The sequence below is a fragment of the Thalassophryne amazonica genome, chromosome 12 (assembly GCF_902500255.1).
Source record: "Thalassophryne amazonica chromosome 12, fThaAma1.1, whole genome shotgun sequence".
In the NCBI taxonomy this organism is placed as follows: Eukaryota; Metazoa; Chordata; class Actinopteri; order Batrachoidiformes; family Batrachoididae; genus Thalassophryne; species Thalassophryne amazonica.
Window position 1 is genome coordinate 34,465,223 of NC_047114.1, and position 16,402 is coordinate 34,481,624.

The window sequence follows — 16,402 nt, forward strand, 5'->3', positions numbered from 1 at the left end:
TCCGTGACTCTAGGTAGCACCTCAGTGGTAATCCCCAGCTCAGTAGCTGGATACAGTGACTGGACCAAAGTATGCTGAGATGTGCTCAACCTAATATCTTCTATTTTCTTTTCAAAATAGTCCAGAAAGTCCTGTCCTGAAAAAGGAGAACGACCAACAGGTGGCTGTCCATGAATAAGAAATGTCACTGTATCAAACAAAAACTTTGAGTTATGCTTGTTTTTGTTGATCAATTCAGAGTAATAGGCCTGCTTCATAGCCAATAAAGCATGCTTGTAATCTAAAATAGCTTCACGCCACGCAAGGTGGAACACCTCTAGTTTGGAACTACACCATTTCCGTTCCAACCCTCTAGTCTTCTGCCTAAGGTCACGCAAATAATTGTTGAACCAAGGTGTCTGTGCCTTGAGAAGGCATGGCCTTAACAGAGGAGGCGCAATCTTATCAAGTGTGGTTTTTAGCACTAAATTCAGGCTATCCGCAAGACTGTCTACCGACTGAAAATTTATCAAGCTTGAAGTTAAGATTTCTGGTAGTCTCGCTTCGAGTTCAGTCAAAGTTGAAGGTTTAATACGTCACCGCAATGATAGGCAAGATTGTTGCTCCACTAAATGCAGCAGCGTAATTGTAAACCTAATAAGCGAGTGGTCAGAGACCGCTGATGCAAGAGGCAGGATGTCAATATTTGTGACAGAAAGGCCACGTGTAAGAACCAAATCCAGAGTATTACCACTGATATGCATTGAACCATGAATGAACTGCCGAAATCCTAGTGCATCCATGATTTCCATAAATGATTAGGGAAATTAAATTAGATTAAATGATAAATGATGTTATTATGTTCTTGGCAGATGTAATAATTTCTAAACGGTCAGGTCAGGTCTGGGAGCATGCTCTGGTCCTTCATGTCACCACATCCACCACACCGTGGTACCGACCTGGGTCCTGGATGGCAATCACATAGGCAGACAACTAGTCCATCCCCACCTCTTGAAAGTAATCTATGTGCTGCAGACAGCTGAAAAATGGGTGTCCCCTTGCATGCCCCCCCCAAAAAAACACTAAAGTGGTTCATTCCTTTTTTCTTTTCTTTTTTTTATTTTTGAGAAAAGAAATTGACATGATAGGTTACTCTCCCCCCCCCCCCTTCTCCCCCTTCTTCCTCACCCTGTCTCTTTGGTTCATCCAAAGAAAATCATTTTTCAGTAGTATTAATTGTCAAATAAATGTACTATTATGACTTTATTCAACAGATGAACTTTTAATTTTGGTAACCTCAGAACAGACAAAAACTCAACAAAATCTTGGGAACCTAGGTTCTTTAGGGGAGGTGATGGTCTAGTGGTTAAGGTGTTGGGCTTGAGACCAGAAGAGCCTCGGTTCAAATCCCCGCCTGACTGGAAAATCACTAAGGGCCCTTGGGCAAGGTTTTTAATCCCCTATTGCTCCTGGTGTGTAGTGAGCGCCTTGTATGGCAGCACCGTGACATGGGGTGAATGTGAGGCAGAATTGTAAAGCGCTTTGAGCGTCTGATGCAGATGGAAAAGCACTATATAAATGCAGTCCATTTACCATTTATTTATTTGACCCCCCCCTATAAGGGAGACTCAGATCCCAGGTTGGGAACCAGGGTACTAATCAAACATCCAAACCAAACTTAGTTTGTCAGCCTGAGCTTGTTTAGGAACTCCAACAGAGGGAGCGTGTTTGGCCTTCATTTGTCCCGCACAGGTCACGCCGGGCTTGCCCACGCTCCGCCTCTTTACCCATTTATAGGTTGGTTGGGAGTTTGGCAGAGTGAGACAATGCCATGTTGGTGACATTTGGAACCGCCTCATTTAAGCGTCAAACGCGTCCTTTTGAAACCTGTGAGTGACATCATGAAGGGTTTGTCAAGTACATAAACATTTCTGACTAAAACTGAATGACCACCTTTTGGTAACACTGCAACAGTATTCACAGGCGCACAAACACGCCACTCTCAGTCTAACCATCTCATCCAGCATTAACAGCTCTACTAACAAGAGTGCGGTTGTAGATGCAGCCGTGCAAGAAAACACATCTCATTGAATGCAAATGACAAGTAATTGAACCCCACACAGCTACAAATGTACAGCTTGACACTTCATTTCTCACTCTGTGTTTACTTTGCATCGTTGTGTGAGTAGGTGATAGTATACTGCTCTCCCGTCTCCAATCAGTAATGTATTCTGCAGCCGTACAAAGACTCTCGAATACACTGAAGCAGAATCATCCAAAGGTCTAATGTGCGACACGATTCCAGCAGGAGTTTGTGCAGCGAACGCCTGTCGGCATCACTCAGTCACATCAAGCAAAGGCGCCACGGCTGTCTCCAGGCGTTACATTGTACATTTAATCTCTATCACTCAGCAAGCGAATGCCTCGGGGCGTTCGTTCTACAGAGAAAAATATTCAGATAACACAAAGTGTCGTCAGTGACTATAGGTGTGCATGTGTGTCGTCTCAGCTTTGATATAAACACAAAGTAATCGCTGTCAGACCTCCCGCCAACCTTACCCTGAGGAAGGAATCCAGCGCTCCGTTCTCCATGAATTCAGTGATGATAAGGACGGGGCAACTTCGTGTTAGGACGCCTTCCAGTCGGATCACGTTTGGGTGGTCAAACTGGCCCATGATCGACGCTTCGGCGAGGAAATCTCGCCTTTGGCGCTCAGTGTAGCCAGCTTTCAACGTCTTAATCGCCACCACCATCTCCCGGCGACCAGGCTGCTTCAGCCGCCCGCGGCACACCTCGCCAAATTCACCTAGGGTGAGACAAGGAGCAGGGGGAGTAGGGGCGGGCAAGCAACAGGGGCAGGACAGAGGGGGTGAGGGTTGAGTGAGCAGAGGAGAGAAGAGGAGGGGTGTAAGGAATAGAGGAATGTTTGGAAAGTGCAGGGAGAGGGGAAGGTCACTGGTCAGACTCGGGAGTGAGGGAGCTGCATCAAAAAGTCAGGGGTCAGAGTCAACTGTGCAGAAGAGCAGAGGAGAGCGACAGGCAGGGGGTCAGAGGTCAAAAATGTTGGGGAGAGAGGGGATGACCGGTATCGATCGAGTGTGGAACCTGGGAGCAGTGCGGGGTGAGACAGGACGGGCCAGGAACTTGTGGGTTTTGAATTTTGTGCCTGAAGATTTACAAGGATGAGAGAAAAGACAGGGAGGGAGGAAGGTTGAACGAGCAGGAGCAGAATGTTATTGGAGGTGAAGTCAGGAGACGTGCTGTTGGGAAAAAAAAGAAAAAAAACAGATGAAGAGAAGAGCCACAGAGCAGGTTTTCTCTTCAATCCGTCCCACTGGTGCTCTCAAATATGACCCTTTTCTCTCAGAGACGTTTCTTACAGAACCGACCTCAGGCTTTGATGGCACAATCCTGTTCAAATAAATAACTAAAAACACAGAATCCTTCTCTGGTCTGCTGAGCAAAAATGTCATTATTTACCTGCACCGATGACTTCCTCTATTTTCACACAGGAGATGTCGATTTCTTTGGCGAACTCGTGGATGGCGTCATTGGGGTCCTCATATGTGAAAGGGTCAATGTACACTTTGACACCTGGAGATACTGTGACAGAGAAGGAAAAGTCAATCCTTGAATCCAGTGACTTAGGATACAACTAATGAATGTTCATGAGTGCAAAAATAAGAAAATTTGCATGAGCTAAAACATGGAATATTCCACCTTTTAGCTCATGCAACATTCTTACATTACACAAAGAGAAAACATTCATTATTTGTTTTATATGACACCTAAATACATCATAATGTTTTTACGAAAAGGTAGTGGAGTCAGTGAATGGAGCAAAATGTATGGAAGCAAAATGAACGGTATATGGAGTCAAATCCATATAGTAAGTCCCTTCGGCTGCTCCCCTGTTGGCACTCGAGGTCTCCACAGCAAATCCAAGGTGGATCTGCATGTTGTATTGGTAAGCGTGTAACGGTACATACATGTATTTGTATTGAACCATTTCGGTATGGGACGTTCGGTTCGGTACAGAGCTGTGCATGGGTGAGTTTGCTTTGTGTGTGTTTACATTCAGTGTTGCCAACTTAGCGCCTTTCTCACTAAATCTGACAATTTTCAAAACCTTCTTGACGACTTATTTTCTCAAAAGCGACTAGCGACAAATCTAGCTACTTTTCCTGGCATTACCGGAGACTTTTCTGCTGTTTGGCGACTGAAAGTGAAAGTCTCTGTTGTCACCGAGCGGCAGTGGGTCTCCCCCTTCTCTGCTGCTGCAGCAGCCTGTAAAGCGCTGAGAGAAGGGATATCTACAATCCTCCTCACTCGACTCGCTCAGCCTACTGACCTCGTTTGCTGTGCTGTGATTAAATAGTCCCCAGACTTTGAGAAGCCCTGGCCTTGAGAAGTTATTTTATTTTAATAAGTGATGGCCAATTTTAATGCAAAATAAATAAATAAACCAAGTATCAAGTTTATTTGTGGTTCTAAACATTTTTAAGGTGGTTTTACTCACTTTTTTGTGTATCCCACAATGTTTTTGTTTTCAAAATATTAAACGAACAGTTAATAGAAAGATACAGAAAATAAAATAAATTGTACAAAAGTAAAGGGATTCTTTAACATTAATTCTCTTTTTTTTTAAATCCTTATAGAGTGACAGTTTTGGACAAGTTAATTTTTCTGGCAAAAAATATGAAGGTTGAATAAAATTGAACAGGCTTCATGGTGGAACCGTGCTGCTCTTTACTTGTGGAAAGGTTTTGTCAAAAGTTTTTACTAAGAATGTATTTTTTATAATATTTCATACATTTGTAATTTATTTGAGAACATTTTATTAAACTTTTTACCAGGCAGCACTTTGCAATTATTTTATTTTCCTGTTTATATAATGTTACAATAAATTGTTGGTTTAAACAACAAGCAAATTTAAGTTTTGCATTTTGTTCCCATACTGTACCAAAAAGGAACCGAATCGTGACCTCAGAACTGAGGTACGTACCAAACCGCGATTTTTGTGTTTCGTTACACCCCTATGAATTGGCACAGGTTTTACACCAGATCCCTTCCTGACGCAACTCCACATTGCATGGAGAAATGTGGCAGGGGTGGGATTTGAACTGGGAACCTTCCGCACTGACCTCAAGTGCACTAACCACTTTTCCAACACCTCTGCATGGAATCAAATCCATATACCATTCACAAAAAATGACAAATCATACAATGAATTATTTTTCTATACAATGGGAGAAATAATCAATGCCACATGACACACAACCCATCAATCAAATGACAGGGATCTGTTTTGGTGTTATATAATGCATACTAATGTTAGTTAGGAACCTACTACCCAGTGTTACTGTAGTGCACACTAGAAGTAAGCCAGTGAGAAGCAGGCACACAATTCAAACATACTACACCACTTCTTTTTTTACCTATCCTTTGATTAAATTATTAACCGATATGTGCACACACATACAGTATGTTGCAGTTCCTCAGGGTTTGGCTGCCCTTGTTGTTCAGGGTAGCTACAGTGGATCTAGTTCAGATCTGCAATGGGATTTGGCACAGGTTTTATGCCGGATGTCCTTTTTGACACAAATCCAATTGTACAGGAAGAAACACACACATGGCTCCTGCTCTTCCCAAGCCTTCCTCCAGCAGATACTAATCAGAACCTGCTCTACTTCATTTCTGAGATTTGACGAGATCAGATGTACACGACCGTGACTTTCATACCCATTCATGCTGTGAAAATTTCAGTGTTCCTGATATTTAATAAACATATATTTCTGTAATTCCACTGCCTCTTGGACACAGCTACGGTTTTCATGCATGTTCACTATGTTCTTTGAGTTTTCCTGGGACGTTTTTGGTTACTATATTATGGAGGTAGTAGACCATCTAGGTACCATTTGACTACTACTAAATGCATAGTGAGCACTGGGATACCCTTTGGATTGTAAGGTACTACTTTTTGCCTCCTGTGTAGAAAGCTGGTGATGAGTTTTGGGATGCGGCCAATGAGAAGTCAGCACCTTGCTCACTATCACATTTAATTTTGTATGGGCATATCTGCTGTGATGTAGGTTGATTTGTGTTTGTATCCCAGCAGACTTCCACTGAACAACCAGGGAAGTTGTTCCAGCTTTAATCAGATGCAATTAAGTAATTGACTGAATCATTTTGTTAACTGCAGTGACATGACCAAGAGTGCAACGAGCTCCTCAGCGGTTTTCCTCCCTATTTCACTGGACACTGCCTTGGCATACGCTCAATGGCTATTTCATGAGGTGCACTTGGTCAGTTGCTCAATTTCTCATTACAACAAATATCCAAACATCCAAACATGTGACAGAAAATCAGTGCAGTGTTGTGGTCGAGTGTATCTGTTGTAGTTCAATCCAGGCATGAGACGTGGAAACAAAGGTGTCTTAAGTGACTTTGAATGGGGCGATGTGTTTGGGGCTGGGCAGACTGGTTTGAGTGTTTCACAAAGTGCAGATCTACAGACATTTCACGTAGACTATTCCAGAAAAGAAGAAGCATCCACTGAGTGGTAGTTCTTTAGCCGAAAATACCCTGTTGATGGCAGAGGTCAGGGAAGACGACTAGTATGGCTGGTTTAAAAAAAGCACCAGTAACACAAATACATACATTGGAAAACTGTTGACAGCTCTGATGAATCTTAATTTTGCTGCAACGTTAAGATGACAGGGCCAAAATTTGGCTTAAAAAATCCCAAAGCCTGAATCCATCCTGACTAGTATCTACAACAATTCAGTCTGTTAGTGTCGTAACAGTGTGTAGTATTGACCAAAACGCTGGGCCCTGAAGCATTCAGGCAGTTAGAAAGGCAAAAGGTATGGCGTCAGATCAGTGCCAAAACCACACTCACGTAAAAAAGTGTTTGGGGGTATTATATTATTTCATACGCGTAGATATTACCTGAGCGCGCAAATTATCTCTGCAATTTGCACGTGATTTAAGAGGTTTTACCTTGTCATCTGATGTTAATAATCACATTATTCCCTTTTATCGGTTTGGGTGTAGAGAGTCAGACTCAGGCACGCTGGGTTTCATTAATGTCAGGTGATTTTTAGGACTTTTTGTAATTTATTATTAAATAATGCTGAGTTTATGTGGAAATGTTTGTTGTACAGAAGCTTCAGACATCTGCCGCTGAGATAGCCGATGATTGAAGTGAAGTTTTAAGCAAGAAACAAGGCGATAATCAATTGATGATGGTCTAGTGGTTAAGGTGTTGGGCTTGAGACCAGAAGATCCTCGGTTCAAATCCCCGCCTGACTGGAAAATCACTAAGGGCCCTTGGGCAAGGTCTTTAATCCCCTATTGCTCCCGGTGTGTAGTGAGCGCCTTGTATGGCAGCACCCTGACATCGGGGTGAATGTGAGGCATAATTGTAAAGCGCTTTGAGCGTCTGATGCAGATGGAAAAGCGCTATATAAATGCAGTCCATTTGCCATATTTACCATTTTAATGCTGTTGTGTCCGACTGACTTCCGAGTCAGAGAGGAGGGCTGTCAATCAAACCCCACTCTCCAGAGATGACCAATCACAGCAGAGCAAGTGTCGACCTGGTTCCCTCCCCAGTATTGCCAAAACCCTTCTCCCATCGTGCCATAAGTTTGGAGTGAGAGAGTAGAAATCCCCTGTGCCTGTGCAGAAATCACCTTAGAGTGGGTGTGGGCTCGCTGGTTGCCTCTTGCAGAACCTTTTGCCACGCTCAAGGAGCAGTTTCCTCACACGTGCAGAGATAATTTGTGCACGCGCAATTAATATCTATGTGTGTGAAATAACATAATACACCTGAATGTATTTTTTACTTGTGTTTTATTTATTTTACATTTTATTTATCTTACTAGATCTTATTCTACTTCTTCCTTTATTCTAATGTATTTTATTATATCTTATCTTTGTTTTATTGTGTCTATTATATGTTTTTATGTATGACAATGTTTGTATTTTAGTGGTGTCTTTTTTGTGCTGGTGAGCCGAAGACAATTTTCCATCTCAGTGCACAATAAAGAATTATTCTATTCCATTCTATTCTATTTACGCGAGTGTGGTTTTGGCCCTGATCTGACACCATAAAAAGGGTTCAACCTGGTTTGAGCTAGAGGTGGGCGGATCGATCCTAATATCGATAATATCGATACCAACGTTGGTATTGATATTGAACGATCCTCGTGTAAAAAGATCGACACTCAAGCTTTTTTTCTCTCCCGCACGCACTGACTGCTGCACACGCAGATTCATCAAAGTCTACTCTCTGTCTGTAAGAGCAGCGTTGCGCTGTGTCACACAACACAGAGCAGCACACCCTCCCCCTCTGTTCTTTTGTTGTTGCGCCTTCATGTGGCGACAACACAATCAACAAAAATGTTGATTGTGATAATAAAGTATTTTGTTGTCATGTACAATGGTTGGCGAAATTCTATTCTAGGTCTATTAGATCCTATGGATCTATGAGGCATAAATATGAATATATGAAGTATGAAGTATCGGTATCGGTATTGATATCGGCGATACTGGGCCTGTATTTACTTGGTATCAGATCAATACCAAAATTCCCAGTATCGCCCACCTCTAGTTTGAGCACTGAGCACCTAATGAAGTGACCAGTGACTAGATACAGATTTAATGAAGACTTCCATTCAGCAACATGTGAATGTGACACCTGCACAGCTGGTCACTCTCATTTAAAACTAATTTTCAGTGTCCTTCACTACCTCTGGCGATTACAATCTACTGAGGCGCTGATGGTGGAGTGTGTTCTGTTTCTTTTCTTCTGCCTTTGACATGACTGAGTTGTGCAGTCGTGCTGCTCTGTGCACACCTGATCCCGTCAGATCTCCTGTGTTAGCCAGTGCAGGTCCTGATCAGTACTTTGGCTGAGAGACCACTAATGAACATCGGAAGCTGCACATCTCTATATGTACAACAGGAGATGTGTCAGAAAGGGCATCCGGTGTAAAACCTCTGCCAAATCCCAATGGGGACCTCTCCTGATTCTGCTGTGGCAACCTTGAGCAACAGGGGGCAGCCGAAAGAAAAAACAAGCTGCATTATCAAGCACACAGATATGATAACAACAGTACATCTTGTAACACTGATGCATCACGGGGACGAAAATTCTTTCAAAACAAGGTACTGAGATGAATGCAGTGACTCACCACCGCCAGCAAATTTTTCATCTTCAGTTAACAGCATCGTATCACATCATTTACGATACAAGTCGAATAGATTTGTTATCCCTTGGAGAGCAGAATTCTATGCTAGAACTAATTATCAATAACTGCTTGCAGTGTTGCCAACTCCTCGGTAAGACAAGCAGCGATTGGCTGTCCTAAAAGTCGCTAAAAGGCGTCATCGTCTAATTTGCATATTATGATATCATAACAAATGTAGGGAAAAACATTGTGGGAGAGATCATTGAATACATTATCAACCTTTTAGTATTGTTTGGTAAATTCAATATTCATAAATGCAGATTACTGAAAAGGAATTTACATGGACTTCTGGCTGAATTTGAACAATATATAAGCAGTATTAAGCTTATAGATTCTCCCTAATGTCATAAAACTGTCACGCTCCATAAGGATATTTTAAAAGAGAATTAATGTTAAAGAAACCTCCTCCATAGCCTCCCCGAACTCCTACCAGACCTGAGTTTTTGCCTCTGCGACCGCACGGGCTGTGGCACGCTTGGCCTGCCGGTACCTGTCAGCTGCCTCTGGGGTCCCACCTACCAACAAAGATAAGTAGGACTCCTTCTTCAGCTTAATGGCATCCCTTACTTCCGGTGTCCACCACCGGGTTCGGGCATTGCCGCCGCGACAGGCACCAGAGACCTTGCGACCACAGCTACGAGCGGCAGCATCAACAATGGAGGTGGAGAATCTGGTCCACTCGGACTCCATGTCTCCAACCTCCCCCGGGATCTGGGAGAAGCTCTCCCGGAGGTGGGAGTTGAAGACCTCCCTGACAGAGGGTTCCGCCAGTCGTTCCCAGCAGACCCTCACGATACGTTTGGGCCTGCCAGGTCTGACTGGCTTCCTCCCCTCCCAGCGGATCCAACTCACCACCAGGTGGTGATTGGTCGACAGCTCTGCCCCTCTCTTTACTCGAGTGTCCGAGACACATGGCCGAAGGTCAGATGATACGACTACAAAGTCGATCATCGACCTCCGGCTCAGGGTGTCCTGGTGCCACGTGCACTTATGGACACCCTTGTGCTCGAACATGGTGTTCGTGATGGACAAACTGTGACTAGCACAGAAGTCCAACAACTGAACACCACTCGGGTTCAGATCGAGGAGGCCGTGCTTCCCGGTCACCCCCCTCCAGGTCTCACTGTCGCCACCCACATGTGCATTGAAATCCCCCAGGAGAACACTGGAGTCCCCAGTCGGAGCGCTATCTAGTACCCCTCCCAGGGACTCCAGGAAGGTCGGGTACTCTGCACTGCCTCACAGCCCGTAGGCCGAGACAACGGTGAGAGACCTGTCCCGACCCGAAGGCGTAGGGACGCGACCCTCTCGTTCACCGGAGTGAACTCCAACACATGGCAACTGAGCTGGGGAGCAATAAGCAATGCAAACCCAGCTCTCCGCCTCTCCCTGTGGACAACGCCAGAAAAATGAAGCGTCCAGCCCCTCTCCAGGAGTTGGGTACCAGAGCCCATGCTGTGCGTGGAGGTGAGCCCGACTATCTCTAGTCGGTATCTCTCAACCTCCCGCACAAGCTCAGGCTCCTTGCCCCCCAGCGAGGTGACATTCCACGTCCCAACAGCCAGGGGCTGTGAGAATGGACCGGGCCGCCGGGCCACCCGCCCTCGACCGCCACCCAATCCTCTCTGCACCCGACCCCCATGGCCCCCTCTGCAGGTGGTGAACCCACAGGAGGGTGGCAAGGCCCCTGGGGTGGATGAAATCCATCCTGAGCACCTTAAGTCTCTGGATGTTGTGGGACTGTCTTGGCTGACACGCCTCTGCAACATCGCGTGGCGATCGGGGACAGTGCCTCTGGATTAGCAGACCGGGGTGGTGGTCCCTCTGTTTAAGAAGGGGGACCGGAGGGTGTGTTCCAACTATAGGGGGATCACACTCCTCAGCCTCCCCGGTAAGGTCTATTCCAGAGTACTGGAGAGGAGAATTCGACTGATGGTCGAACCTCGGATTTAGGAGGAGCAGTGTGGTTTTTGTCCTGGTCGCAGCACACTGGACCAGCTCTACACGCTCCATCGGGTGCTCGAGGGTTCATGGGAGTTCGCCCAACCAGTCCACATGTGTTTTGTGTATCTGGAGAAGGCGTTCGACCGTGTCTCTCGGGGCACCCTGTGGGGAGTGCTCCGGGAGTACGGGGTCCGGGGTCCTTTGCTAAGGGCTATCCGGTCCCTGTACAACCGCAGCAGGAGCTTGGTTCGCATTGCCGGTAGTAAGTCAAACCTGTTTCCAGTGCACATTGGCCTCCACCAGGGCTGCCCTTTGTCATCGGTTCTGTTCATTATTTTTATGGACAGAATTTCTAGGCGCAGCCAGGGTGTAGAGGGGGTCTGGTTTGGGAACCACAGAATCTCGTCTCTGCTGTTTGCGGACGATGTGGTTCTGATGGCTTCGTCAAATCAGGACCTTCAGCGTGCACTGGGGTGGTTTGCAGCCGAGTGTGAGGCGTCCGGGATGAAAATCAGCACCTCCAAATCCGAGGCCATGGTTCTCGACCAGAAAAAGGTGCTTTGCCCTCTTCAGGTCGGTGGAGTGTCCTTGCCTCAAGTGGAGGAGTTTAACTATGTTGTTCACGAGTGAGGGACGAATGGAGCGTGAGATCGATAGACGGATCGGCGCAGCGTCTGCAGTGATGTGGTCGCTGTATCGGACCGTCGTGGTGAAGAGAGAGCTGAGTAGGGGGGCAAAGCTCTCGATTTACCGATCGATCTACGTTCTGATCCTCACCTATGGTCATGAGATTTGGCTCATGACCGAAAGAACGAGATCGCGGGTACAAGCGGCTGAGATGAGTTTCATCCGCAGGGTGGCTGGGCGCTCCCTTAGAGATAGGGTGAGGAGCTCGGTCACTCAGGAGGAGCTCGGAGTCGAGCCGCTGCTCCTCCACATTGAAAGGAGTCAGTTGAGGTGGCTTGGGCATCTTTTCTGGATGCCCCCTGGACGCCTCGCTGGAGAGGTGTTCCGGGCACGTCCCATTGGGAGGAGGCCCCGGGGAAGACCCAGGACACGCTGGAAGGATTACATCTCTCGGCTGGCTTGGGAACGCCTTGGGGTTCCCCCAGAGGAGCTGGGGGAGATATGTGTGGATCGGGAGGTCTGGGCAGCTTTGCTTGAGCTGCTGCCCCTGCGACCTGACTCCGGATAAAGCGGAAGAAAATGGATGGCTGGATGGATGTTAAAGAAACCCTTTACTTTTGTTATTGTACAATTTTTTTGCTCTCTTTCCACTTACAATGATAATACTGTGAATGATACTGTGGCCTTTGTTCATTTACTTTTAATGTATTTGTTGAAATACAGTTTAAAAAAAAATGTGGGTGAGAAATAAAAAGTGATTCTTGGTTTGTTTATTCATTTTGCCATTAAAATTGGGTTATTACTCCTCAAAATAAAATAACTTCTCAAGGCCAGTGATCCTCAAAGTCGAGAGACTAATTAATCACAGCATAGCAAACGAGGTAAAGGCTGACTGAGTTCGAATGAGGTTTACTATTCAATGCGGGAACAGCCGCGGAGGCATGGCGCGTGCATGTTTGTACGAGAAGGATTGTAGATATCCCTTCGCTCAGCGCTTTGGGCTCTGTGGCTTTGCAGCTGCAGGCTGCAGCGGAGGTGGGAAGACTAGATCAGTATGTGCGTTCACTTTTGTTTTGCCAAACACCAGAAAAATCTCCAGCGACGCCAGGAAAAGTAGCTGGATTTGTCGCCAGTCATCAAGAGGGTTTGGAAAGTGGCCAGATTTAGCGAGGAAGTCGCCAAGTTGGCAACACTGACTGCTTGGACTTAGACGTCTGGCCTTATCATGATCTGCTTTGCGATTAGGGATGTCAAAAAAAAAAAAGATATCCAGATATTAATCAACACTAAAAAATTCTATCAGATTAGACACTCATTTGCAGTGTTGCCATAGTTACTTTAAAAGGTTACTTTATTAGTTATGTTTTTAGTTACTTTATACAGTTACTTCATGAGCACATTATGCAGTTACTTCATTAGCAGCTGCCGACAACTTGCAACTAATAAGTAAGGTAATTAATAAGGTAACTCGTAATCTAACTTGGTTACTCTTAAGATTGAGTTATCAGCAAAGTAACTATTAGTTAATTTGTTAATAACTCAATCTTAAAAATAATAAAGTTAGATTACTAGTTACATTATTAGTTACATTCAGCAGCTGCCGACAAGTTGTTTGCAGCTGCTAATGAAGTAAGTGTATAAAGTAACTGTATAGAGTAACTAATAAAGTAACTTTTCAAAGTTACTTTGGCAACACTGCTCATTTGCAACAGTATCAAAGCAAACAATGCAGTTAACACACAACTTCACACAGCACCACTGCAGACACACAGACACAATAGCCCCGCCCCTCATTCATTTAACTACCGTTAAATTCGAAGGACAATAAAGCACCCCGGCTCTTGGGTCAGTGCTAATAATGAACCAATGGTTTGTACTGCCTTGCTAGGACATACAGTAGAGTCAGAGATAGAATGACTTAATTGAGAGATTGTCGACATGATGAGTCGAAAAAAAAACCAGACACGTGACTGGTGCCATCTTAGTTCCAAAATAGCATTCACTGTTAATTTATCTGCATGTAAATCCAGCTATTTTATTTATTTATTCACTGATAATGCAGGTTGTTGTGCATTTGGATGCACAAATAGACACAAGAAGGGCTTCAAGATCTACAGATTCCCTTCAGATCTGAACAGAAGAAACACTTGGGAAAATAGTAGAGAAGCTTGAATATTGAATATTAAGATTCAAGCTTCACTACTATGGAATCCACCTGGACAACTGAGAGCCTACACAGAAACATTTGGGAAAATAAAGTCAGCCGTGTGGGATGGAAGCCGACATCATCATCAAATTTTTTTGATGATGATTTTTTTGTTTCACATTGTTCACAGTGGAAGAAGTCCACAGAGCTCTCCTTTCTCTGGATACTACAAAATCTGCTGGCCCAGATGGTTTAGAACCTCGGTTTTTAAAGTTAGCTGCTGATTTAATTGCTAAATCTATCCAATGTATTTTCAATCTCACAATCACTAATAATTGTATCCCTGCAATTTGGAAGGTCGCTTATGTTCTTCCTCTTTTAAAAGGGGGTGATCCCACCTGTTCGAATAACTATCAACCTATTTCCAAGTTGTGCATTTTGTCAAAGGTCCTTGAGAGGCTGATAACTGATCAGCTGAAGGACTTTCTCCAAAAAAACCACATTCTCTCTCCATATCAGTCCGGTATCAGGAAGCAACACAGTACCATCACAGCCTCCCTAAAAGTCACAAACGATATTATAGAATCATTGGACAAGAAACAATTTTGTACAGCTCTCTTTGTTGACCTCTCTAAGGCACTTTGGCACTGTGGATCATTCCATCTTGAAACAACGATTGTTGAATATTGGTCTGTCAAAGCAAGCAGTGGGTTGGTTTGCGAATTATCTGTCTGACAGAATGCAATGTACACACTTCGGTGGTAGTTTCTCCACAATGTTAAAGGTCTCCTCTGATGTGCCTCAGGGCTCTGTTTTAGGTCCAATTTTGTTTAGCATTTTTGTGGATGTACTTGGCAGAAATGTCACTGATGCTAAATTCCATTTTTATGCTGATGACACTGTTATTTACTGTTATGGCTCCACCCTTGCTGAGGCTGTTGGCTTTTTACAGACTGCCTTTAACCTTCTGGAATGTCAGCTTGTAAATTTGAAACTCGTTCTTAACGTTTCTAAAACTAAATTTATGATTTTTCAAATGGCAGGAAGACACCCGAGTCCCCTCCTAATGTGTTCTCCCTGCAAGGATATTCAATTGAGCTAGTGCCTTGCTACAAGTATTTGGGCGTGCTGATTGACAACAGGCTTTCTTTTAAGTCTCATATAGAGAACCTGATCAAAAAACTAAAGCTAAATTTGGGGTTTTTAATCATAACAGGACATGTTTTACCTTTGCCTGTTGTGTGTGGGCCGCTGAAGAGGAGGTACTGCTGGCCCATCACCACCAGAGGGCGCCCTGCCTGGAGTGCGGGCTCCAGGCACCAGAGGGCGCCGCCGCCTGATGAGAGCAGCCAGGGTGACAGCTGTCACCCATTACTGGACACAGCTGACTTCACTCAGTACGGAGGTATATCAGCAGGACAGCGTCTCCACCTCAGTGCCGAGATATCACCTTGAGTTTAAGGTAATCACCTCTGCAACATATATCTGTGTGACGATACTTTATAAACTTTTCAGGACAGCGGAAGGCCAAGTGTTCAGATAAGTACTCACCTTTCCTGCTTCAGTGTGACAAGAGGTGGAGGCGGCTTTGCCCCTCTCATCTACCGGGTGCGGTCGCATCCCAACCTGTGTGTTTGTGTTCTTTCCCGCCAGCAGTACCGGATCCGACGAGCAGAGGCAGTGGCCACCTGGGAATTCGGGACTTGGCGGTTCCAGTACTTCTGGGTTTCGGTGGCAGAGGAGATCTGGGTGGTTCCGGTTCAACTAGGACGGACGTCTCCTACCTTCGGGCCTGCCCACAAGACACCAGCAGATTTCGGCTTACACCTCCAAATTGCTAATTGTTGTATCAGTTGTGCTATTTTCACAACAGTAAAACTTGTTCTTACTTTTCTCCATTGTCCGTTCATTGCGCCCCCTGTTGTGGGTCCGTGTACCTACACTTTCACAACAGGATATCTCGGCCAGCGTCATGGATCCCGAGGGGCGTCAACCGGCTGTTGAACGGCCACTGGAAGACCAAGACGTGGCGGAGGCTTCGGGAGGGGTAATCGGTGAGTTGCAGCGGATCCTCACCGCTTTCACCTCTCGGATCGATTTAATGACCGAGCAACACGTTCTCCTAAACCGCAGGGTGGAGGCTCTCGCCGCACAAGTGGAGGCACGCCCTTCGGGCGCCGCTGCGGCTTTCCCTCCCGAGGACCCTGCGCGCGAAAGTAACGTTCCACTGGTCGTTCAACGGTCCCTCCCTCCGTCCCCAGAAGCATACATAAGCCCTCCAGAACCGTACGGAGGCTGTGTGGAGACGTGCGCGGACTTTCTTATGCAGTGTTCGCTCGTCTTCGCTCAGCGTCCCGTGATGTACGCGACGGATGCTAGCAAAGTAGCTTATGTGATAAACCTGCTTCGCGGGGAGGCACGCGCTTGGGCTACAGCGCTCTGGGAGCA

General features: G+C 45.5%; 1 protein-coding gene across 1 annotated transcript in view; it reads right to left on the bottom strand.

Moving 5' to 3' along the window:
- ephb3a (eph receptor B3a) overlaps positions 1-16,402 on the bottom strand; it is a 158,211-nt gene that overhangs the window by 53,570 nt on the left and 88,239 nt on the right. Inside the window, 2 exon segments of the mRNA XM_034182756.1 lie at positions 2,539-2,786; positions 3,461-3,583. Coding sequence (XP_034038647.1) covers positions 2,539-2,786; positions 3,461-3,583 — 371 coding nt within the window.